General features: G+C 43.8%; 1 protein-coding gene and 1 non-coding gene across 4 annotated transcripts in view; one reads left to right on the top strand and one right to left on the bottom strand.

Moving 5' to 3' along the window:
* Positions 1-25,691, bottom strand: part of HEG1 (heart development protein with EGF like domains 1) — an 83,631-nt gene that overhangs the window by 36,631 nt on the left and 21,309 nt on the right. The window contains exons 2-9 of one of the 3 annotated variants that reach the window (XM_019738982.2): positions 20,453-20,740; positions 18,220-18,516; positions 12,573-12,926; positions 11,351-11,692; positions 7,825-8,115; positions 5,809-7,152; positions 3,372-3,488; positions 2,642-2,761 (exon numbers count right to left, since the gene is read on the bottom strand). In XM_019738982.2, coding sequence (XP_019594541.2) covers positions 2,642-2,761; positions 3,372-3,488; positions 5,809-7,152; positions 7,825-8,115; positions 11,351-11,692; positions 12,573-12,926; positions 18,220-18,516; positions 20,453-20,740 — 3,153 coding nt within the window. The remainder of the gene's footprint in view (positions 1-2,641; positions 2,762-3,371; positions 3,489-5,808; positions 7,153-7,824; positions 8,116-11,350; positions 11,693-12,572; positions 12,927-18,219; positions 18,517-20,452; positions 20,741-25,691) is intronic. The other 2 variants (XM_074330619.1, XM_074330622.1) reach the window with 2 other exon arrangements.
* LOC141568089 (small nucleolar RNA SNORA31) lies at positions 3,843-3,969 on the top strand. The gene has a single exon (XR_012491097.1). It is a non-coding gene; the product is annotated as a small nucleolar RNA SNORA31 (small nucleolar RNA).

Here is a 25,691-nt window from a genome sequence, read left to right as displayed (position 1 = left end):
TCTTTCACAGAAAGCTTGCTTGCTGAATTAAGAAAAAGGCCCACAAATGAGCCAGGGAAAACATTTAACATCTTATACTTACTGTCTAAAGCCTTTAATCCTTATTTAACATCTTTTTGCTTGTTCTACAGTTCAGTGAAGCCAGCTGCTTAGGACTCTTTCTGAGCAGCGGGGAGCTCTTTGAAAACATTCTTGGCCAAATGAAAGCATTTCAGCATGCTCTAATTTGCATGTTCCTCTGATGTGTATGAACAATGAAGCTAAATGACTTGAAAAGGGAAAGATGATTGTTAACACAACAGACCCGTTAGCTCTCTCCTCCTGATGTGTTGCCGGTGGGACACACCACACACAAGCTTCCAGAAGCATTACCCCACTCCTTCGTCTTCACGTCTCACAGGTCCAGGTTTATACCCAGACTCTCTGTCTAGAACCATACGTACTATAAATGCTAAGTACACATCTCTTCTGAATCATGAGAGTCAATGTGGCCTCTGCTGTCCCTGTCACACGAAGACGGCATCACACAGGGCACGCTCCCCAGGGACACGCTCATCTTCACGTCTGCACTGACATCATCAGGCTTTCAGGCAATTGTTTACTTCAAATGTAACTGCTGATTTACATAGGTTATTGAAATGGTTTTTCTTAAAGATTCCTAATTATTACTTTGTATTCAGATTGGTTTACTGTTTTCATTGCTTTCAGTTCTGGTCCAAGAGGTTGAAAACTAATGGTAAGTGACACCTCTCCTCTGGAGAATTCTACCATTTTCAAAACTTGCTCAAATACATTATTTTATTTGATCTTCACAGTAACCCTGAGCGGGAAGCACAGCAGGTGGTAATCTGATTTTGCAGATGAGGAAATTGAGGTGCAGGGGTCATATGCTGCAGGGGGTGGCCCCGGACAGAGGAAAGCCAAGCATTTGAGTTCTTGGGCCAGTGTACTCTCCACGCTGCTTCAGAACAAAACCACTTCCACCTTCTCCACTTTAAAACCTAAAACTCCTGGCTTATTTCTTATAGGGTGTAGCTAAATGGAATAGGTTACCCCAAAGCAATCTATTAGAATAAGAGGAATTCTTAATTTTAACTAACGTCTACATTCCTAGATTTCTCTTTCTTTAAATGATGCTTTGACTTGATCCTTGTATTTTAAACAATTTTCAAAGTTCTGCCATTATTTTAGTAGAGAACCAACTGTTGAAATAAATGTCTAGGCTCAAGATGGGGCCGCTGCTGCGAGGGGGGCCAGGTCAGCAAACGGAACATTCGTGTTCCTGCAACTGCTCCACTTGACCAGACACACAGTATACCCGGTCAGCCAATCCTCAAAGCCAAGCCAACTCTGGGCTCTATACTTACTTCTTTGTTCTTTGATCTTTCTAAATAAGGTCTGCTATGCAACCCCAGCTAATCATGCCGTTTCCACGTCTAACCCTCTCTAAAACCCGCTCTTGCCCACAATCCCTTGGGAAGAGTGCTCCCCTGCTTATGAGGCACTGTCCTCCCCCGTCCAGGGCTTGTTCTCCCTTGAATAAGGGATGTCAAACTCGTCACTAAATTGATTTAGTTTTGTCATTTGATACAACCTTCTAAAAAGTCTGATGATTCCCCTCAGCCTATAGGCAATGGGAATTCATGCAAATAACACTTTTAAAAGACAAAGACATTGGTCCTCTCACAAAAATATTTACTGAGCACTTGTTGTGTGTTAAGCATCACATTAGGCGATTTAAGATGATTCAAAGACGAGTCACTTTCCCGCCAGTTTCCTTATCCAGCTTAGATAATAACTCCATGTTCTTCACTTCTAATTTACATATTGAACTGAACACTCCAACACAGGGCTATACCCTGTGTGCAAGGAAGCTTTTACGATCAACACACTATTGTGTGACAGGAGGACCTGTGGCTGGAAGCTTGGCTTCTCATCAAGCAGTTGTATAAGCTCAGCCACTTAGCACCTTGTCAGGGCCTTAGTTTTCATGTGGGTTATTTGCTTCTTAATCCGTAAAATGGTGATTATATCTCAAACCCACCAGCTTCTTGAAGCTATCAAACCGGGGAACAAAATATGACAAATTGTACAGTATGATGATGGCAACACTTTATAAAAATATATCTGCCTGTGGACAAGAACGTGAAGACTGTTTTTAAAAATGAAAAGAATGTGTGATTTTGGTAGGATAATCAGGGTTTCATTCTCTTTCTTCACTCCCTAAAATGTTATTTCTTTACTATGTGGTTAGAATATCCTTTGATGTCTATTTTTTCCTAACTGCGGGGTGGAATGGGTAAGCAAACAGCGCGATGAACAAATGATGGCGTATGGATGCCGTCATTAAGAAGTCTGCATGATATTTGTAATAACATGGGAAATTGCTTAAGATGTAAAGTTTGTACAAATACCGCATGATTTCAACTATATAAAAATAGAATGTACATTAAAAAAGTTTCAAATAAGATGCTATATCTTTGAGTGGTGGAATAATAGGCAACACCTTACACTTCTTTCTGTGTTCCTTAAACTTATATGTTGGACAAATAACGGTTTTGATTAGGGAGAAAAACAATATATGTTACTTTGCAAAATATACTGTGGGGCAGAAAAAAATCCAAGATAGCTGGACTCTTACCCAAATTGCATATTCCTTTCTCCAACTGGTATCCAACTGGGCATCTGCAGGTAAAGGATCCCTGAGTATTGTTGCACATGGCCAGGGATGGGCAGGGGTTCGAGAGGCATTCATTCACATCTGCAGAGGACAGAAAACAAGGACAGACTGACTCAGACGGCAAGACCATAACGCGGTACAGTAAGCACCTACTAAGGGCCAAATGGCACTAGGGGTGGTGGGGCCCCGGAGATGAGCAGGACACTACCCTTGTTTTCACGGGGCTACCAGCCTATTAAGGGGGGAGGCAGCCACGTATACAGCTAAGTGTAAACACAAGGCAGGATTTGGAAGGACAGATAAAGTAGCAGATTTTGATGAGGGGGAGGATTAAGGGCTGTTTCCAGTAACATCTGGACTAAAACTGGAAGGACTTTCACGAGCAGACATGGGCTGGTGGCACCAGCACAGTGAAATCAGGGGCAGGAAAGCTGAGGGGTGTTTAGGGAGCCAGGGATGGTCCAGTGTGGCAGCAGGAGCATGGGCAGCTTCAAGTCAGATTGTGGAGGCTTGTCAGTGCTTTTGTCTGACATTATTCTGCAGACAACACCTAAGCATGTTAACTCTTAAGCAAGCAGGGTATTAATTAAAAAAAATCTTAATCCCCTACATTTTGGAGAAAAAAGTCATTTATGGCCTGGCTTAATGTGCCCTTGCCTTGTAGGCCCCTGGAGGTGTCTGTTCCTCTTACCCACACTGCAGTCATGCCCTTGCCAGGAAGATGAGCAAACGCATCGATACCCATGGCTGCTGGGGTCCACAACGCACGTCCCATCATGAAGACAAGGGTTAGGGGCACAGCTGTTCACTAAAAACACATTACAGGAATAAAGCAGTTAACATGTAAAGGCAGCTCTAGGTAAATATTTAATTCTCCTGGCTACTATTTGATTCCAGCTTAATTCTGTTTGCTTGCCCTGCAGGGCCACACTACTAAACTAGAATGGGCTCCCAAGACGCACAGCAGAGACGTGGTGGGACCGGATTCCGGCACTCGCGTGTATACACACGCGTGTCAGACAACGGGATCCCTGAACGCAAGCCCTGGTTCAAATCCAAATGCTGCTTACAGGTCACTCTGTTCAGGATGGACAACTATATTGCCTTTGTGATATTTAGGAAATTCTACTCGCGGCCCATTTAAAACCCATGTGAAAGGGGACTGCATCCCCTGACACACCTTGAACAATCTGACGTTGTCCTTTTGGTTTGCACTAGGATGTGAAAGAAAAAAAATCCTCGTGCTTTCTGCCTTTGTGGCGGCCCACATTGAACAGGGGACTACCTCTGCAGCCTAGGATGTTAAATGCTTTTATATTGGAAAAAGGTGTTAATAAAATCTTCCTTATTTTTACAGAAAACAAACAAATACCCACATGTTAAGAGGGAAAAGAGCCCTGATCAACCCCCCTCCTGCTGCAAGATTTCCCTCAATCAGAAAGTCTCAAAATGGAATAACATGTGGACCTCTGCATATGGTGCAATCGATTAGAGTTGAGCCCTGTAATGCCTTCTCTTTACGTGACGTAACAATGAGCCGGGTGTGATTCCTCCAGGCCTCGTGATGCACACGCTCAGTGTCATCTCAGACTCTCAGGGCAGTGACCACAACTCTCTGTTTCGGCCTGCATAACCAGCTCTGCCGCTCCAGTTATAAAACAATTGCCCAATAAAGGTTTCTGACACATACTTAGAAAAGCCAAAACCCACAAAATAACTGCATCATCTCCAAGGAGAAAATCAGTAGTACAATGAGAAGAAAACGGTAAAAGTCAAGAGTTCTAACTCCAAAAGAATAACCCCGAAAACAAATGGGTGCACCTAAGCACGGTGTTCCTATTCCTCACTGCTACTTGAACTACCCCAAATCACCTGTCTGCACACAGCACCTATCTATCCAAATACTGTACCCAAGGACCCGATCACAAAAAATATACTAACAGCCAGTAATAATGCTCCTACTACTCGCCTATAGTTACCATGGCAACGGCCATAATCAGCTTTAAGGCAGATTGTGAATTGTGTCCCATATGGTTTTGGAACATATGGTATTGGCCACTGGAAGTGAAGTCCTGTGAACCTTGGAGCAGGGGCCCCCCACTTGTGGAGAGAAGGATCCAGCTTTCATTTCCCAGAGGTGCTGCAATCACTGGTGCATCCTTGCACTGTGGGGCAGGGAGGGGGCGGCGGTGGGGGTGGGGAAGTGATGACCCTCCAGATCCCAGGACGCTGATGGCTGACTGGGCGGAACTCTGCCACTAACAGAGCTCCCTGCTCCAGTTACCACAAAGCGTTTCTTGTCTTTTCTTTTTCCTTCAGAATGTCAGTCTCCATTTCACCCTGTCACCAACAGCAGTTTCCCTTTCCTGGGTGTGGACAAGTCAAATGCAGTTTTGAACATGAGTAGCAAAAGACAGATCATCTTACTTCTACCTTTCCTTACATGACAGAAACAATCCTGCGGATGGCTGTGTTTTCCTTGTACCGGGAACATCAACGTGGCTGTAAAGATCATTTCAAGCGCACTGCAAAGGAGCCCTTATTGTACAGTCAGTGTGGGAAAAGATGAGTGTATCAACCTTCTTCCTGAAAATGCCCCCCACCCACACTGAACAACTAGCAACACAATCTGAGGGAGACAAGGAGCCAGGGCTGCCCCTGGATCAAGGAAAGCCTCTCTGATGACTGTGGAGCCGCCTGACTGACTCAGCAGCTCGGGATTCTGATCTGGGAGCTAGAGCTGACCCTTTCTCACTCTGTGTCTCAGCTTCTTTACTCCAGTTTCTCTACCCTCCAATCCTGCATCACTGCCCACTCTGGCCCTGGAAGAGTTAAAGGTCATGCTTGAAAAAGCTCTTGTGATTACAGGGCATTAGAAGCTACAATCGCACTATCTGCTGATGTCACACATGGCCAATGGCATCTTCTTCTCTCTTCAGCAAGAATTATGTAACTCAGGGATGAGAAAATTAGGTCCATTGTGACATTATTTTATGCCTCAAGTGCTTCAACAAGAAGCATTTGAGATCACAAAACACTGGACTATTGTAAACACCAGCCGTCGCCACACATTCACACGCATCCCCAGCCCAAGCTGTTCTCCGCGTGCGCGTGCAACTGCGTCCTACCTGAGGCTGGAGATGACGGGGCCGATGGGGCCTGCGAGCTGCTCTGAGCAGGGAAGGTGGTAGGTTTGGGAGGCAACACTTCAGCTGTGGGAACATCTGTGGTTTGGGGATGAGATGTTCTGAGGAAATGTGAAGCCGGACTGTACTGTTCTGAAACGCCAAGCCCTGTGGTCAACACTTTTGCTGATGTGGGTACAGTGGTCAGGGGGATCAATCGGGTAGTAGCCTCTGTATGCACTTGGTTCCTCTTGGTGGTGACAGCATCTTCTGTTGAAATTTGTGGCACTAGAATTCCAGGACTGGTTGGCAAGAGCTGTTTTCCGGCCCTAGTCTGTGCTGTTGTGGGGCCGGCCATCAAAGGTGCTGTGCTTGACTGGGGACTGGGAGTGGTCACAGGGGGATGCGAGGCCTCAAGCGTGGTGGCTGTCAAAGCTGGAGGCATTTGGGCTAAGCTGGTGCTCGTGGCTGGAAGGGTTTGCTCAGTGGAGGATTCTGGTAAGACGGGGGGCAGAGGGGTCCTCGAAGTAGAGCTCATTGTTTCACCTTCGGGGGCCTCTGTGGGCAGAGACTCCAGGCTCGGTGCCTTTGATTCCGTAACCATTTTCCTGTGGGGTGGGTCGCTCTGGTTCTTTGGGTCTGCTGTCTGAGTACTGGAGAGCACTGCCACAGATGATATCATTGTCGATGTCAGAACCGCCGTCACAGAAGTGTCCCTTGCCCTGGGTGGGGCCAAAGTAGAAAATGAAGGTGGCAGGGTTGTCTGGGACACAGATGATGAGCCAGGGGAAGAGACTGTCAGGGAGACTGGCAAAGGTGGTGGCGAGGAAAACAAAGGTGTGGGCGCATCAGGGGAGGAGCCGTGAGCAGAGGCCCTGGTGGATGGTAAGGTTGAGGATAACAACTGGTGGGATTGCGACACTGAGGCCAGGGGCAGAGGGGGCCCTGACGGAGAAGATAAGTCACCAACCGACCCAGTATCGGCTTCCAGAAGAACCAAGGTGTTGGACATATTCGTGGTGGGTGTGTAGGACGAAACGTTGGCTGAAGGGAGACCCAGTGACTCAGTGGAAGGCTGAGCATATTCCCCTCCATAGGACGAGATGTTACTTCTTTCAGTCTGAAGCTGAGAAGAGGAAGAATAGTCTGAATGTGAAGAGTTTGAGATCTTAATCGAAGAGGTCGCACTCTCCCTCATGTCCAAGGACGAAGTGTTGTCTGTGATGGACAGCAGCGCTCGCTCTCCCTTGGTGAAGGGAGACGAGACATAGGTGTGGTCCATGTGGTCGCTCGAAGTCCTCTGTTCCATATCAGTGCCACTCACTTGATCGTAGCTAATTCCAGTGACTGCAAAGGGAAAAACTAAAGTTAGGTCAACCAAACAGATAAGCAGTCTCCTGAGCATGCACCGTAAAACAGACTCTCAAGCGTCCCATCCATGAGCACCCATGGGTGAAACACTTCCTCTGGAGAGGTGGTTTTCAATGGCCAGCACTCTGGAGAGACAGTATGGAAGGCAGGAAGGTCAGAGTCTGCCGAGCAGATTTACCCTCCTGTGAGGAGTGTGGTAGCAGCAATGGAAATGGTAATAAAAGAGAAGTGGGGCCAGAAGCCCAAGAATAGGGAACAGATCCAAATTCCTTCCACATGCCTTGTTTGATAAAAGCAAACTGGTATCTGAAAAGCTCTTAAGACCCCAAATAGAACAATTGTTATGCCTAAATGGAAAAAGGAAAACCCTCCCAACATTCCATTCTGTATAATGAGATATTTCTTTCCCAGAAGATTGGTCTTAGTCACAAAGTGGCTGTTCTTTTTTATTTAAGCATCCTGGCAGACAACCTAGCAAATGCCCTAGGCAAGTGGGGGGTGAGGGAGAGGTAAGAAAACCCAGAAAGTTCTCTTCATAAAGAGTTTGTCAAGTACTTCCTGGGTGGACAGTGAACTTAATTCACTCCAGGACCGTGGGCAGATTGGCAGGTGAGCTGAAGGCATGTGGAAAGAGATTCTGCTCATCACCTCCGAGAGTGAGAGCGCGTGAGGATGCCAGTGAACCTGAGACCAGGTGGGAGTCACCAGTCGCAGTCACATTCCTGTGCGGAGTGGCACTCTCTGTTTCTCTGGGCGCCTCTGCAGAGCGCCCCACATCCCCAGCTGTTGTGCTCCCATTGGTGAGAGATCGCAACGTGCGCTCTCCATTTCCAGTGAAAGTAGCTGAAGTTTGTGGGCTGTGAGGGTGAGCTCCGGATGTCCCCTCAGACCCCTCCTGCGAGTCGGCACTGACTCCCAGCTCAGGATTATCTTCAGTGGCTACAAGAAGATTGCAAAGGGGATGGCTGGTCAATGCAAGGGAAGAGCAATGGTATCGTGCTTGAGTCCCAGGAAAAGCCTCACTTCCTGGACTATGTCAGCCCAAACGCTTCCCTGTGCTTTCTGACAACGGGTGAAACCAAAATGTGCAGTGTTCTCTGCAGGTGCCTATCGGTGACTGAAACCTCAAGAGGAGCTGCGGATCAGCCTATCTGTTCAGGAGACCTAGATTTATGGGGAAGTTTATTACTTCAGTGAACAGGGTCAATACTGTATTTCTGCTTGGTGATACTTAATAAATAGAGTCTATGTCAGGGAAATTGGTGGTGGCTGCAGGGGAGGTGAACAGTGGGCAAAAGACTAACAACCCTACCGGGGCTTTAGACCTTCTGACAAGGCCCAGGAGAGAGGCCCACGTTACTCCGAAGGCTTTCACCTCCTGCTGGGACCAGTGACAAGTGAACTGACACAGGGCCTGTCCTAAGTGTTCATATTTTGTCCTAACACATCAGTGGAGATGGCATTGTGAGAGGAGGTTAAAGGTGGGGCTTGGTTTTTGCTCTGTTTTATTATTATTATTTTTTTAATGTATTTATTTCCTTGGTGGGGATGGAACAGGGACAAGTGACACATGAATAAATGTCCTTTCCTCCTTTCTTGGGTATAGAAATGAGGTCCAGTTCTTCTTGGCCTACATACGTCATAACCTGGCTCTACGAGCAAACAGGCTCTTTTCCTGGTTCTTATTCCTAGTCCCAGACCAGGCTAGCTCTTGATACCCCAAAGACACCCCTTGATGGAAAACAGATGTAAAGCTGAGGGTTAGGTAAGTTCACTTCATGACAGGTGTGCATTCACTGACAGACGGGAATGAGTGTGGGGACAGGGATGCACAGTGACTTGTGGCACCACTGCGAAAGGCCAGAGCCCAGGACAGATGGAACCTGACTCAGGCTGGAGGGCTTACGAGACCCACGGAAAGTCCACCAAGAGCTGAGCACATCTGAGTACCAGTTCCCAGGGCAAAGAGGACAACACCTGGGATGGGGAGATCGTAAGGGCTGTTAGATGAAATTTAGGCAAACAACCCCGTCAGGCTTCCAGACTTAACACACTGGAGTGCCATGACCTAAAACAGAGGCGCTGCATCTGAATCCAGAAAAAGAAAGAGCTCAGAATTCTGAAAGGCGGGATGGTAGAATCAGTCAGCTTTGGGTAATTCAGAGGAAAAGGGATAAAGCATCATGTTAACCTACAGTGAGGTGGTTTCAGGAACGAGGCTATTCTAGCGTTTTATAACCGAACCCCACAATCTGCTCACATAAGACCACATTTTCTACATGAACCAACAGAGCATTTACTGCAGAGCAAAGGGTACCGAGAGATGGAAAGGCTACAGAACCTAAGCTCCTGGTTTTTGAAAAGGTAAAAATTCTGAGCCCCACCATTGTGAGGGTGGAAAATGATTCTTTTTGTTTAGGAGACAGATAATGTATTTTCCATGCACAGACATAAAAGAGCATGACTATCCTCTCCCCATACATGTGGCACTCTTTCAGGATAAGCTTCTGCGTTGTCACATCACATCAGGACTAATAAATGCTAATTTTCCTCGTCAATTAGGATGCTCATCTGGGGGATGAGTGGTGAGGTAAGAATGTAAACCTATTATAAGTTTAACTGATACGATAATGCATTTTTGCTTTAGTCAGTATATATTTTACATTGATGAGGCTGCTGAGAATAGTTTTTTACATTACCCAAAGACATTCTTAAAAAGGAACATCAAAAGTTTTCTCAAATTGATAAACTGGACTTCATCAAAATTAAACTTTTGTGCTGCAAATAATACCATCCAGAAAGTAAAAAGACAACCCACAGAATGGAAAAAAAATGCCTGCACATCATATATCTCTAAAAGAATGCTATCCAAAATATACAAAGAACTCTTATAACTAAAAAAAAAAGAGAGATACAAATAACCCAATTTAAAAATAGTCATAAGATCTGAATGGACATTTCCAAAGATGATATACAGATGACCAATGAGCACCTGAAAAGATACTCAACTGGGAAATAAATGCAAATCAAAACTACAATGAGATATCACTTCACACCCAATAGGATGGCTATAATAAAAAACGATGGACAATAACAAGTGTTAGTAAAAATGTAAAGAAACTGAAACCCTTGTACATTGTCGGTGGGAACATAAAATGGTGCAGCCAGTCTTGAAAACAGTTTGGCAGTTCCTCAAAAGGTTGCAAATAGAGTTACTATTAAACCTGGAAATCTAAGAGAATTAAAAACATATTTCCACACAAAAAGTTATACTGCAATGTTCACAACAGTATTATCCATAATAGCCAAAAAGTGGGGAAAAAAACCTACACATCCATCAATTGATAAAGGGATAAAAAAAAATGTGGTCTATCCATACAATGGAGTATTATTCAGCCATGAAAAGGAATGAAGTCCTGTTACATGCTACAACGTGGTGAACCTTGGAAACATTACACTAAGTGAAAAACACCAAGGGCCACATATCATATGATTCCATTTCCATGAAATACCTATGGGATTGTTATAGAAATTTGTCTATATGGCAAATCCAGAGAGACAAAGAGTAAATTAGTGGTAGCTAGAGCCTGGGAGGAGGAGAGAACGGGGAGTGACTGTGGATGAGTAGCAGGTTTCTCTTTGAGGTGATGAAAATGTTCTGGAATTAGATAGTAGTGACGGTTACACCACTTCGTGAATATACTAAAAACCACTGAATTGTATACTCTAAATGGGAGAATTATATAAAATGCGAATTATGTCTCAATAAAATTACTTTAAAAAGAGAGAGAGTTTCTCTTAATGAATGCCTGGACCTGGCGTGAACAACCACTCACGAGACGGTGATATTTCCACCTTCCAGAAGCTGAGTGATTGAGGTGGGTATGGGTGTGGGGTGGGCTGTAGGGAGTGGAAGAATGTGGGCAGAAGTCCCTGAGCTGTGTGCGGGAGAGGCAGGTGGCAACAGCAGCTCTTTGGAGAAGTACCAGAAAAAACGGGGACATACAGGTATATCTGTAGCAACCAGCTAGAAAAACGGCCTGGGAACAATGGAACTGGAGGAGACTATGGAGCTTTCTCATTCACGCGTGGCCTTACTGTGGCACAGAAGATCAAAAGCCCCATCAGCCTGTGTTCCCTCCCTGGGATCTAGTTCCATGAGGTGAAAACCTACTCGAGCGTTCACCGCGTGGTGCTGAGGACTCCAGGCTTTCTGAGGATGAGGACACGTCCGCGGCCAGCTCAGAGGAACTCCTTTCACCCATCACTGTATCACTTCCTCTGGACTGTGGGGCAGAGGCTGAGAAATGGGTCAAAACTGAAGAGTTCACAACTTCAGGATAGGAAGTGGAGCTTCCTGTCACATCTGCGAATGTCTTGTTGTTGGTCAAGAACAAGCGTGCAATGCGCTCTCCGCCTCTGACAGACGGGACTGACCCAGGTACAGTCTCAGTCTGAGACATGGGGCTTCCATTCGGTGCATCAGAGCTGCTGGCCAGCTGGTGTCCTTCGGAGACTGCAAGGTGTGAGGGAAAAAATGCCATTACACGGATGTGAAAGAGACCTCTCCACAGCTGAGACGTGAGTCCTCTCTGAGGAAAGATCCCCTTTGCGAAAACCTTGTGTAGTATTTATTATATGTGTAACCGGACATGCATTTTTATATTCTAAATCATATTTCAAAACTCTTCAGTGTCAGTAAGATAGCAATACTAAAAATAAACATAAGTGAAGAGGGGAGCTTTTAAACAGCATGTGTAAAGCAGCAGAGCTACTAAGAGGCTTGAGTGTTTTATTTTCTTTCTCCAAAAGCAATCAAGGGAGGGAGTGTATTGTGCCCAACAAATATGACATGCCTAAATATAGTGCTTAGTCAGAAGCATTTTTCTAAAACAGTTCTATTATTAATAAATATTAGTTTAATTTTGAAGTATAGCAAACAGAAAATAAACTATAGGGAGTACATTAAAACGATGAATTTGGGGAATATATTTATATCTGCCTATTTTATTTCTACAGATGATTTACACATAAAATAACTCAAGCTAGTTTCAAAGAGCAGGGCAGCTCTCACTTTGAAGACGAGGTTGCAGAGCAACAAGATGCTCAACAGTGAGGGCTCAGAGGCTGAGGTTTCAACTCTGCTTAAACCCTCTGAGCCCGGGTTTCCTCATGTATAAAAAAGTGGGAGGAATGGTGCCTGTTGGAGGAACTTCACAATATTCTCCTAAGGATGAAAATCAAAAAGTTATAATGTGGTATACTAGATAAAGGAGATGGTGTTATCTAAAGAAACACTAGTTTTTAGAGGTTGCAAATGGACTTGAAGTGATCCCTTAAGAAAATCCAGCAATTTTTAAATGTCCATAATAGATGAAGTAAAACTGAATACTTACTTGGGGAGTCATTTTGCCAAAATCCCACTGAAACCTTAGAAGATGTAAGGGCAAGTCCATTTTCTGTGGACAGCTCACTGAATTCCCCATCCCCTGGATTCCTGATTATTTCACTGTTTCTTCTCAATTCTGCCTCGTAGGGTGAAGAATGGACTGATGCTGAAGTCATGGCGATTTCAGAATCCTCAGGGGAAGTCTCTGTCTCGTTTAGGGGTCCCAGACTGACAGCTAAAGACTGGATCACCCTTGGGACACCACTGGGGAATGTGGTGGCAACATGCACACTCTTTGTCCGACTGACTGAGGGGCTTCGGAGAACAGTGGAGTTGTTCAGCTCCTCCATACTTCCAGAAGCTAAAATGGAAAAAAAAAAAAAGTGCTTTAAGAGTACTCAGGGGCGGGGGGTGGGGCGGGTTAAGAAAATCAGGAATGAATCTAGATACAAATAATGTTTATTACATTTTGGTAGACAAATATAGATCCTTCACCAAACACAATGCATGCTTCAGCTCGAGCTAAAAGACATTAGCTCGAGCCTTTAGACCATTAGTTGCCTTGGTTTTTGTAGAGGAAGGTAAAACTTCTACTCTTTTTTTTTATAAAACTTCTACTCTTGAATTCTATCTTATAGCTTATACAGGACAGGTGGATGAGGACACACTGTAATGTTTTTATTTGACAGAAATTGCCATATGCCAGAAGCGATGTGTGACACGGAGCGTTGTCATGATGGAGGATAATTTACGACACACTTTAAAACACACCTTCTCTCAACCGTAGTCTACCGCTGACTGACTTTACCAAAAAAGTTGAAATTTGTCACACACTGTTACTAAGGTTCAACGTGCCACTTCCCATATTGAAGACCCCTGCCTTTCTGTTGGATGGCACTTGGCAGCAGCATTCATTGTCTTTATTGATCACAATGGAAAGGCTCCGTATCACACATCACTTCTGGTACAGCAATTTCTGTCAAATAAAAACATTATGGTGTGTCCTCATCCACCTTATTCACTGGATCTGGTACCATACAACTTCTGGCTCTTCCCCAAAGTCAAAATGATCATGAAAGGTATATGTTTTGAATCGAATCAGGATATCAAGGCAGCCACAATTCAACTAAAGATACTCAAGAAAGAGGACTTCCAGAACTGCTTCAGAAAGTGGCAAGAACGATGGGATAAGTGTGTTCAAAGCAAGGGGGAGTACGTTGAGGGGGATTAATGGCAATGTGTCTTTCACTGTAATAAATTGTTTTAATTTAAATATTCACTGTAGTTTTTATACCACATTTCATATTGAAAGGTTTTGAGCTGTTAATTATGATCCAGAAAGGGAAGAAGGACATTCTCATTATAAATGGTTCCTTGAAGACCAGTCCTATATGCAGCTGTGACCAAAAGCACAAATATTGAATATAATTAGAGAGAGAGAGAGAGAGAGCACAGAAAACAGTTTCCTCTTACTGTTGTACAAACTGTAGAACCAGCCTACACATAGAATATAGCCCGCAGTTCTGGGCATGGGACCTTAATGAAGATGCAATGAAGATGCAGGTAATCCATACAAGTAATAATTGAAACAAGGGAAAAGAAAGACCAGGACACAAAAATAGAGTCCCAGCTTACCTAAAAAACAAAAACACATTAGGAAAGAAAGAAGGAAGGAAGGAAGGAAGGAAGGAAGGAAGGAAGGAAGGAAGGAAGGAAGGAAGGAAGGGAAAGAAGGGAAAGAAGGGAAAGAAGGGAAAGAAGGGAAAGAAGGGAAAGAAAGGAAAGAAAGGAAAGAAAGGAAAGAAAGGAAAGAAAAATTACAGATACGTCCCAAATTCTCACTCAACCACGTAGCTTCTCAGGCCCATCTTCATTATAGTTATGATCTAAATCCACCAAAACACAGCCTGGATGCTCTTTCAAAGGTACTTTTATTCCCAGTAAACTGCATTATTTCATCGATTCAACGTACAGTGGCCGTTATACTGGACTCAGCCTGAACACCTGTCCCACGAATCAGTGGCCACAGAAATACAATGACAAAAGTCCCAAATGCTGACAGTCACAAAACGAAAACTGCTGTTTTCCGCGACCCCGAAGGGCTCTGTGGAACATTTGTCTCGTTATCATTATGAAAAGCTGCTATTTACCAACCAATTATGATGTGCCAGTACTTTATACGCACATTTATACATTGTGCTTAAGTAAGTACTTTGTACACCTAATTTCATTTAATTCTCACAGCAAAGCTTGGAAGTAGTGTGAAGACTTCTGCAGAGCTGGTGCCTCTTAATAAAAGGAGGAAATGTGTGGTCAAACTCATCGACAGTCACCACTCATACCACTAAATGAGCACCTGCTAATGACATCCAGGGGAACTTTACCACGCTTCTAATTAACAGGCCAACACCATTGATTGTTAAAGAGCTGTCCGTCCTTGCTCATTTCTACCCTGAAAGCAGCCACTCAGAAATGGGAAGACCATCCATTTGGGAGCAGAAACCATCCAAATTCCCTAATCTTTATTACAGGAGGTGGACAGACCAACTACTAATCTGGAAGAAGTACAAGTATACAGGTGAGTCTCCAATCACGGCACAAACACCGAAGCATCAGGCATGCTTCCGAATGATCAACCTTGGCTTGACTGCGACCCAGAACGTGCCAAAAATCTAGCTGAAGCAGCTGATATTTGAGAAAGATATGCTAAATCTGAGTCTTCTGAGTTATTTATGTTCTTCCTTTTACAAAGTGAAATCACCACAAAGCAATTTACCTGGGCCACAGGAGCTCAGCTACCCACAGAAGTACTTTCATAAGTTGAGAGCCATTATTACACTCTCAGCTCCTATCGACAATCTATATAAAATATCACCTTTTAAAGAACATTAGCACAATTTCCACAAAACAGCAATTGATGGCATTTTCTATTATGATTCTCAACATTCCTTATGTAAATCTTCCTCCTAGAATTGACTGCCCCCAAAACATTTATGCCTATGGGTAAAACTGTACACTAACCTTATCTGACAAAAATCTCATGCCCCACCCAGTTTCCCTTTGTGCCCTGGTTTCCAGGAAGCTCAGCACTAAATTTAGTGCTCCACTGTAGCTGCTCTCACGCAATTCAACATACACATATCTCTTTCCACCTCAAATGAGAACTTTTTTCCCTGTTAGTTGCTTTACTTACTTTTCCTCCTAACGATCAAATAGTACATGGTCATTAGAGGAAATATGCAAAGTATAGAAAGATATAAAACAGCAAAAGATGTAAAGCAGCAAGAAAAATCCTTTCAAATGGCTTCTGATCTCTCTCTATTTTTTAATCTGATATAGCTGTTTGGGCCTGTACCTGCTTTCATGTATATGTTTATTGGTATGCAATTTATTTTTGGAAGCAGGTAACTCCTGACTCCCCAAGCCTCAGAAGAGGTTATGCTGTGTGTATGTTTCTGTGTAGCAGAGTAAGCGGGCAAGGAGGCACACAATACAAAGGCTGGTGTGTTTGGAACAACAGATGCAGGAATTAGAAAGGATCTTTAGGATCATCTGATCTAATCCCCTCATGTTTCCAATAAGGAGCTCCATCCCCTCCAGGCCCGGCTCCTGGCTGGCCATCTCAGCACTCCCCTAGTAAGAAACATCACTCATCTGACTGGTCTAAGTGCCAGGGCTTTCCCTGGGTCGCACTGACTACTGGATGCATGGAGTGGCCAAGTGTCAAAAGTCACACACCCCTGCCGCACTCTCTCTTCACTTCCGTTCTGCTACAGAGTGGCCAGCAGGGCTGGGGGTCTCAGGTCTGCCTCTGGCAAGTCCTGTTGGCCTGCTCAGCACTCCTGCCTGGTCAGAAAGGGATAGCAAAATCTTAATAAGGTTTAGCTTTCACGGGAGGAAGGAGGTATACCAGGGCTCCGGTTAGGAGGTCCGAGCTCAGCCTTAGAAAGAAGGCAGAACTTTGCTTCCCCTGTGGCTTCGGTTCCTCGTGCATGTCCCCTCTGCATCCGGCAGGGAGGTGAGGAGGCTGGCAGGCAGAATCCAGATGCTCCTGGATGCCTCGCTAGCCCTTCATTTAACAGCACCCAAAGCCCTCTGCAGCATCAAAGCGGGAGGTGGGACCTACCTATCACAGAACACCCCGTTCACTGAGAAGGAAGAGAAATGCTCCATGAAAGACTCAAGAAATGGGAAAGATAAGGTACAATTCTTCAAAAATTAAAATTATAAGGTTCTAAAATGATGCATGCTCAAGGAACTTGAGGATCAATTATTTTTTTAATATTGAAAAATATAGGGAACTACAGAGCTAAGTGCAGTAAAGTTGGAAACATAGGCTGATTTTCAAATACGCCACAGTAGTGGGTTGAATTTAAATTATAAATAGTAAATGACCCTGACCAGAACCAAAGTGGAGCTTCCTCGAAAATGCTTCCTTTCCACCACTTAGTAAAGCTGCTTGTAAATCACGGAACCACAGAACTTCAAAGCTGGAAAGGATCATAGCTTTTAGCCAATCTAACCAATGTTTAAGAATAATTTTAAAAAGCCATCTCCGAAAAACACAAATCATAAACTATATACATACCAGTCAGCAGGAAACGGTGTACAGAGTATATGGAAGAGGAACTGGTGGCTTTCAATAGGCATTCCAGAAAGGACCTCTGGGTTCATTTTTTGCTTTGATGACATAAACCCAAAACCCTAGTCTTGCCAAGTACTTCTAAAAACCACCGACCTCTAAAAATTTTTAAATGGCAATTTCTAAAGCAACCTAACCTCCATTTCCCAAGAATATTTCCAACCCTCTCTGTCCTGCTCCCTATGGCATGGGGATGAAGACACAGGCAGCATGCACTGACTGAATAAAAGCTCAGAGAAGAGAAAAAGGGGCAGCGTGTACCACATTCTCTTTGGCCCGTGGCCAGGTGAACCCCGTGATATTTGGGCACACGCTAATCCCCATTACTTATCAAATGCACCATGTTCTTGGGCAGCAGGGGGCTGATGAGAAGGGATACATGCAGCCTACGTGTAACCCTCAAGGGGGTTACAACCTCTCTGGGCAGATAGGCATTAGATAAGCTAATGTGACACGGGGACTGGCACAGAGGGCTGAAGAAAGGCTTCGTGGGGATGGAAATACCTGAGAGGAGACTGAACTGATGACTAGGAACTGGAATGGCAGAGAGCTGAGTGCTCCATTCCCACAGCCTTGTTTTTTTGTTTTTTTTTCAAATGATGGCCTAGAAAAATGTACGTCCATGTTATCATTGCCACTGAAAGTAACACTTTTGCAATAATGAAGAAAATCAAATCTAACTCCTAATCAAATGACGTAATGCTTGTCCTTTCAGTCACCCCAGAACATGGCCTCTTGTGCAAGAATACACACCAACACTTAGTCTTTGCTGTGTGTGTGTGTGTAAAGGGGAGAAGCCGCCAGACCAACTATTACTTTCCTCCTTATACAGTTACAGAAAATATATTTTAAAGATGAACTTCAATACTGACGTAAATTTACCTCAAATACTTTGCATTCATGCTTAATGCCTTCTTCCCTTAGCCCCTGTGCTGAGTACGTCTAGCTATACATGTCTATTTATTTCTATTCGGAATGACTTCAGCACGCTAAGTTGGGCAGGACTACTCACCTGTGGAACGATCTGAGGGAGGGGAGGAAGCTGCTGTCCTAGAGAAACGCAGCCAGAAGAGCTCTGGGCCTGGGGAATTTCTCTTCCTGGAGAGTGTGGTCTCTTCTCCCATCTCCAAAGTAGGAAGAGAGGACTGGCTCAAAACAGAAGTGGCCACTTGAGTGTACGCAGTCATTTCTTCGGGGAGCCCCTTCCCCCTCGCCAGGGAACCCCGAGATGTTCTGCTCTCTGTGTGAGAAGGGGCACTTCTTCCTTCTGACCCTGCACTGCTAGATGGCAGGTGAAGCTTTCCCAAGGCTGAAAGCAGACAGCAACAATTAAAATGCCACCAGTCAACCTCCACATGTCTAGTGGGCTCAGCTCTGACCTCTATAAAATATACAGACATGAGAAGCAATCAGGAGCAAGTATTCATTCTATGCAAAGCTAACCCCTGAACGAGCAACCACAAACGAAGACAAAGAATGTTTTTAGATTTCACAAAGACTTGGCCTCTTGTGGTAAAATTACCAGAAAACGAACACAAGGAAGCTAAGTATCAGATGATACGGAATCAGAGATCGGTTTTTGATCATCATGACTCATCACTCACATTTCGCAAAGTTGGTTCCAGAATTTACTTGAATCCACCATAAACGAAATTTCCAACATCTGGATGATTAACAAACGCAGGCAGCATCATGTGCTGGGTTTCTAAGCTCTAACTCCATCATTCATGAATGGAACATAAAATACTTTCATACATACTCTTTACAGAACTGAGCGCCCAACCAGACCTCCTGTCACTAAGGTGTGAAGCCATGGGGCACCTTTGATGGCTTCCTCCTGTACATTACCAAGTCCTATCCATCTCCCTTTATGAAGAGTCTTTATCAGTCTCTTCCTCTCCAACCCTGAGGTCACCAGGCCATATTTTAGCAGCTGGTGTCTGGGTTTCTGTGTCTGCCTGGGTGGTCCCTGACTGCAGGCTCTCTCTGTCCCATCTCCCACCCAGATATCTTACACCGGCCTACCAGGTGAATCCTCCCCAAATTTGCTTTAATCATGTCACTGTCATGTTCACAAACCTTAAGTGACTCTTCCCACCACACCAAATTTAAACTGTCAGCCCTTTAAAGTCCTCCATGATTGTCCCTAATCCATCCACACAACTGCCCTAGCTGAGGCTCCTCTACTCTGTATGCGACTTATACCTTCCCTCAAGGGAGGATGCCGCCTGGAAGCCCCGTAAAGAGCCCATGCTCTCTCCTCTGTGTCTTCACCACATGGTCGGGGCACCCATTCCTCAGCCACCCTTCCACCTGGCTCAGATACACAGACATAGACTCAAATCCCAGCTCTGAAACGTGTGAGCTGTTTGACCTACACCCGTTGGATGAATTAACTTCTCTGAGCTGTAGTTTCCAAATTCCTAAGATGAGAATAATGTGACCTCACCGGCTTGCTGTGAGAACTGAGAGACTAGACATGTTGGTATGCAGTAGGGACCTAATCAACGCTAGACTTCTTTGTCTTCCCTTCCTCAATCAAATCTTGCTTATCCAGACCCAGCCCCTTCTTGACATCTTACAGTAAAAGTAGCAAACCACCAGCTGTACAGACTGGAGCAAGAACCACCATTTGGGTGGGGGGCGGGAGATGAGGGTAAGGGGGATCAAATACAGGGTGATGGAAGGAGAACTGACTCTGGGTGGTGAACACACAATGGGATTTATAGATGATGTAATACAGAATTGTACACCTGAAATCTATGTAATTTTACTAACAATTGTCACCCCAATAAATTAAAAAAAAAACAACTTATAACCCGAAGTACGAGTATACAATAAATATTCATGTGTCAAAAAGAAAAGAAAAAAAAAAAGAACAACCATTTGCATTTGAGCCACCTCAACACAAACATGCAACCACGCAGCCCACCAGTCCTGGTACCTGTGAGCCTGCAGCGTGTGGCAGTGCAGCTGGATGCTGCTTGGATCCAGACAGGCCATGGAGGACACGTTCCATGGGATTGGACAGGCCTCCCAGCAAATCTGCACCCTTGTCTGGTCTATACTCATACCTGCTAACCACAGTGTGCCACAGATGGAGCCAAAGTCACGGGACTGAGCCCCAGTCCAGGACCTAAAATGGATGCTGAGGCGCAGGACGGGGGAGGGGGAGACTGGCAGAAATTCTGTTTTCTAGGACTGGACATACATGAATGAAATGAGCATCAGCAGCATACACTGACCTAAGGTGCTGCTTTGGGAAGTCAGAGCTGTCGCTATTGCAGGCCCAACAGGGGAAACGGTGACATTTGTTCTCCTTGAAGAGCTGTTTCTTCCTCTAGCGTGTGCTGTTTCAGTTTGCGGAGTAAAGTTTTCTGGAGCATCTGAAAGAGCATGTCTCTTGCTGGGGGTCTGAACCATCACACCCTCTTTGGAAGCCACTGTGGAAAAGTCCACTTGATTCTGAGCAAAGGTGATGTTTTCTATGTGGGGTTCAGTGTTGTTTTCTGCCCAACGGTTCCTTACAGTAGCTGAAACAATCAGAAAATGGATCAGTGAGAACTTGCTGGCTTTTGCAAAGAGAAGAAAACCTTCAGAAACAACACCATGAGCAGATATATGAATAAGGAAGTGGACTCAAGTAGAATAATTTCACCTTTCCTTCCCCACCCCCCATAGTAATTATCCTTGTAATTCAGTGGAAGAAATTATGAAGCAACAATAGTATATAGGATTAAATTTTACAGTAAGAGGAAATTTTACAGAATTATGAAGATTGATAAAAAGAGATCAACGTGCGGCTCAGGGCAGAGGACTTGCACCCCTGGCATCTGGGCAGGTTCCAAGAGGGGGATGGGGGGACGAGGTCAGATGTGAGTGGAGGGAAGGAAGCTCTTCATTAGTAGCAAGGCTGTGAACTGTGCCTTCTTGGTGGTAGACGGTAAAAGCTGGCAGCTTTTAATCCTGAGACCTGCTCTCACAGGCCGGAGGTGGGACATGCACAATTCCGGAAAAATTCATGAAGGGTTTGGCAATATTACCAAAACCTTAGTAAATGTAAATAAGTGTAATGCAGTAAGTTTATAGGGAGGGAGGGAGGGAGGGAGGGAGGGAGGGACGGAGGGAGGGACGGAGGGAGGGACAGAGGGAGGGAAGAGAAGGAGGAAAGGAAGAAACTAAAAATCCTATAGCAGATGAAACCAGTTGCAGTATATCCACATGAAAAGATATTAAGAGGTCATTAAAATGATGCTATAAAATAAAATAAAGATAGTCTACAGGTGCCATTGAGTTAAAACAACAGGCTTCAAAATAGAATTTAGAATACGATCTCGTTTTGTTAAAAAAAGAAATAGTAATAGCAATTGTGTGTGTCCGTGCCAAACACTGATGCAAGCACTTAGCATGCACCCCTTCATTCCATCCTTGCACAATGTCGGAAGTAGGTGCTCTTAGTATCACCCCCACTTTGCATGGGAGGCAAAGAAGGTCCAGAGAGGTCATGTCCCTTGCCAGTCACCAGGCACCTGTGCTCAGCGGGAAGATAACGTGCTGGAGAGGAGCGTTAGAGCAAATCCTCCTATTCTGCCTTATTTCCAGTTCAGGGGTGCTGAGAAAATGTTGCTTATTAATATGGACTGTTACTTGAAGTTTATAAATTAGGAATGTATTTATATTAGTCAGAAAAGATTTTTAAGTGATTATTTACTTCACTCAGGATGATGGCAAAGAGGTCATTAGTTTGAAACGTGAGAATGAAGTTAAAGTTGAGGGTAAAATTGGGCACAGCGGAAAATCATCTTGGAGTATCAAGTGTCATTTATCAAGGCAGGGGGTTCAGAGTCTGGGTGGGTGGGACACCCGAGTCCAAGCCTCGAAGGCTGCCCCGTTACTCTGGAGAAGTGTACACGTTACGGCCACAGCTTGGAAGTCAGAGCCAGGCCACTGCAGGGGTGCCAGCCCCTGAAAGATAAAAAAGCAAACAGCATTCTAAGAGCTATGTCCCTGTACATCCAAACTACTACGGACGTGAATATGGAATGCATGCGCTAATTGGGGCATGGACTTGAATGAGTTTCTAGAGAAAACAATGATGAGGACGAGGACCATCTGAAGTTACTGCTGATTCCACTACTCCTTGAAAAACCCATTTTGATTTTCTCTCTTTGGGAATGATATTTTTCTTTCTGCTTAGTGCTGGGAGCCATGGGTACTGTTGAGAAACCTCTGTGGCAATGAATGAAGTCACTTCTATCTACATGAGTCAGGCAGAAATGACCAACCATCTGACCAGTAGAGGCTGCAGGCAGAACTGACAGACTCAAAATATAGCGCAAACACGTGCACATGTATGTACTCACACACACTCCCAAAAGGAACAAGTTATCTCCTAGCTCAGCACTGGCCAAGAGATGTATAAAGTGAGCCACAAATATATCTTTACATTATGCCACATATGTATCTTTACATTTTATAGTAGCCACATTTTAAAAAAAAGGTGACATTTTAAAACTATTTTATTTAACCCAATATATCCAAAATAGTATCATTGCAATATCTAATTAATATTACAAATTACTGAGATATTTTGCATTTTTTGTATTAAACCTTTAAAATCCTGTGAGAATTTTTCTAGCCATGCCTTAAGGCTCAGTGGCCACATTTGGCGAGTGGCTACCATATTGGACAGTGCAATTCCAGATGAATGATTTTCAATTTTCTCACTCTGGTCTACTCCTACCAGAAGCAGTGGTGTTGGAAGGGTGGTGATTATAAAAACTTCCATAAGAGATACTGACAAACTTTCCTAAGGGAATCATTTCCTCCCCCAATCCCTTGAGATTACTGTTTTCATGCTTCCTATTCTGTTTCCTGTAAGTGATAATTAACAGAAGCTTCCTGAAGGGGGAGGGAAGTTGCCCAGGCATCTAGGCTCCTCTGGGGCCCAGCCCCAGAAAGGCAAGGCGTACACTCATCCAGAAACGGGATGTAGAGGGGTGTTTCCAGGGGTAGCTGCAAAGTCCCTAAATTGAACTTGAGACTCTGGGGGTGTAGATAGCAGTGACCCATAGGACATGTTCCCTTTGTTCTTCCTATCTGAGCTGCCAAGGCAAGCTGGCCTCCAGAGAGGAGGTGAAAGAAAGGGTTTGAGAATGTTTTCTTTATCTTGTTGATCAACTGGGCACAATGAGAGAAGTTATTCTCAAAAGAAGCCAGGAAAAAAGTGATTATGACCATATATATATATATCGTCACAGGATGTGGATGGAGTACAGCACAGGGAATAGAGTCAATGGAACTGTAACAGCTATTATGTACAATGTATAAATATGACGTGTATATATGATGTCAGAGGGGTAGGAGATTGGGGGAGGGGGGCTATCACTTTGTGAGGGGTGTAAATGTCTAATTATTACATTGTTTTGTACACCTGAAACTAATAAAAAAAAGTAAAAAAGACTGACAATATTAAAAAAAAAAGTGACTGTGGGGAGGCGGAAGAGATTCAAAACCCATGTCCCAAAGCGGGCAAGCCATAAGCAAAGGGAAGGAAATGAATTTGGGGTATACTTCTATTATACCGTACGACAAGTGTGGCTGGGCCTGAGAAAGCAGCAACGTCTCCTTCTTCAAGGACAAGGAGTGGAAGTCCCAGACCCTAGTCAAGCCAAGGAATTTCACTGTAGTCTCCAAAAGGAAAAGAGTGGCCATGTGAAGACAGGACATGGCTAGCACTGACCCACACTCTCTCCCTGGAGGGTTGACTGAAGATGCAAGAAGACAAAAATGCACACTATAAACAAAACTAAAAGGCAGACAATAGTCCTGCAGCATCCTGATAACTCTGCCACGAAAAATGCTGAATAAAATATTTTTAAAAAATATTTCTAAATGTTGCTGAGTTGACAAGTAAGTAAAGAATCAAATCTTCTGAGGCCAAAAATGAACAGAGAGCTGGAATTCAGAGAGGTATTCAGGGAGGTGAGCTAACTCTGAAGCCCGCAGCTGCCCTGAGGCATCTATTCAACTTCTGTGACCTTCAACTTCTGGTCTGCTCGCCACAAGGATGGAGGAGACAGCAGACAAAACTCTCGAGGAGGGTATCTGAGAGGAAACTCCTGTAGAAAGCTGGGACCAGGGCTATACGTTGGGTGTAAGGAAACAGAAACAAGCTTGCCCTGTAGAAGGAGACAGCAAGGAAATCTGGCCCTTCAATCTTGGTCTTAGGTGAAAGAAAAATAAATCTCACCCAAGAATTTGTAACCATAAAGCTGACCCTCATGTGAAGTACAAGCTCACCACACCTGTGTGGTCCAAACCTCAAGCCAAGGATGTGTTTAAAAGTGGTTCTAAACCTTGTGAATACACTAGAAACTACTGAATTACATACTCCAAAAGGGTGAATTTTATGGTATATAAATTATATCTCAAATACACAGACACACACACACACACACACACACTCTATTAATGGGGTAGAAAAAGTGATTTTGAGATACAATGCCTCCAAGTACTTGGCAGAAACAAATGTGAATACTCTGGATGAATATACCTTCAATCCAATTTTGTCATTCACTGATAAAATTCTAGGAATAAAAGATCACGGTCAAAAATCACAAAATGTACAAGGTAAAAAAGCATCCATGGGCAAAAGTCAGCAAATTGGACAAGCAAAGACTTCAAATACTGGAGTTATCAGACAAAAAATATAAGTATATAAAACTGCATGAAAAGAAATTAGAAAATGAAAAGGAGAGAAAAAGAGACTATATAATGGCCAAAAACATTTGAAAGAAATCTAAATGGAAATTCTAGAAATGAAAAAATACAATTACCTGAAATTAGGAAACTCATTAGCAGATTAGATATGGCTAAAAAGAGAATTAAGAATTATAAGGCAGATGATAAATAAGAAAATGCCGATGCTATATAACGATAGAAAATATGAAAAAGAGGTGAAAATACAAGGAAGATAGAGTGAGAGTCCAACATATATCTAACTAGAGTTCTAGGAGATGAGAGAAAAAAGAAATGACAACATTCAAAAGGGTAATGGCTGAGACTTTCCAGAACTAATAAAAAGTATGAATCCTCAGACTAAGAAAGCCAAACAAATCCTAGAAAGCTAAATAAAAAGGAAATATAAACCCCTATCACAGTAAAACTGCAGAAAATCACAGAATGAATATTAGGTCTTAAAAACTACGAGAGGAAAAAAAATGACAAATCATCTACAGAAGATGACAATTAGACAAACAGCTGATTTCTCAAACACAACCATGAAAGCCAAAAGACAGTAGGCAAATATTTTCAATGTGCTGAGAGAAAAAAAAACCTAGAATTGAATACTCAACAAAACTATCTTTGAAAAACATCTTGAGACTACTTTAAAACAGAAACATTTTCAGTCAAATTTGAGTTTATCACCCATGTCCACTAAAAGAAATTATGGAGAATTTATTGCAAGCAGAAGAAAAACAA

Source organism: Rhinolophus sinicus, linkage group LG01, assembly GCF_036562045.2.
Source record: "Rhinolophus sinicus isolate RSC01 linkage group LG01, ASM3656204v1, whole genome shotgun sequence".
NCBI classification, from domain to species: domain Eukaryota; kingdom Metazoa; phylum Chordata; class Mammalia; order Chiroptera; family Rhinolophidae; genus Rhinolophus; species Rhinolophus sinicus.
Note: the sequence above shows the minus strand (reverse complement) of the source record. Positions and strands in the feature narration are given on the sequence as shown.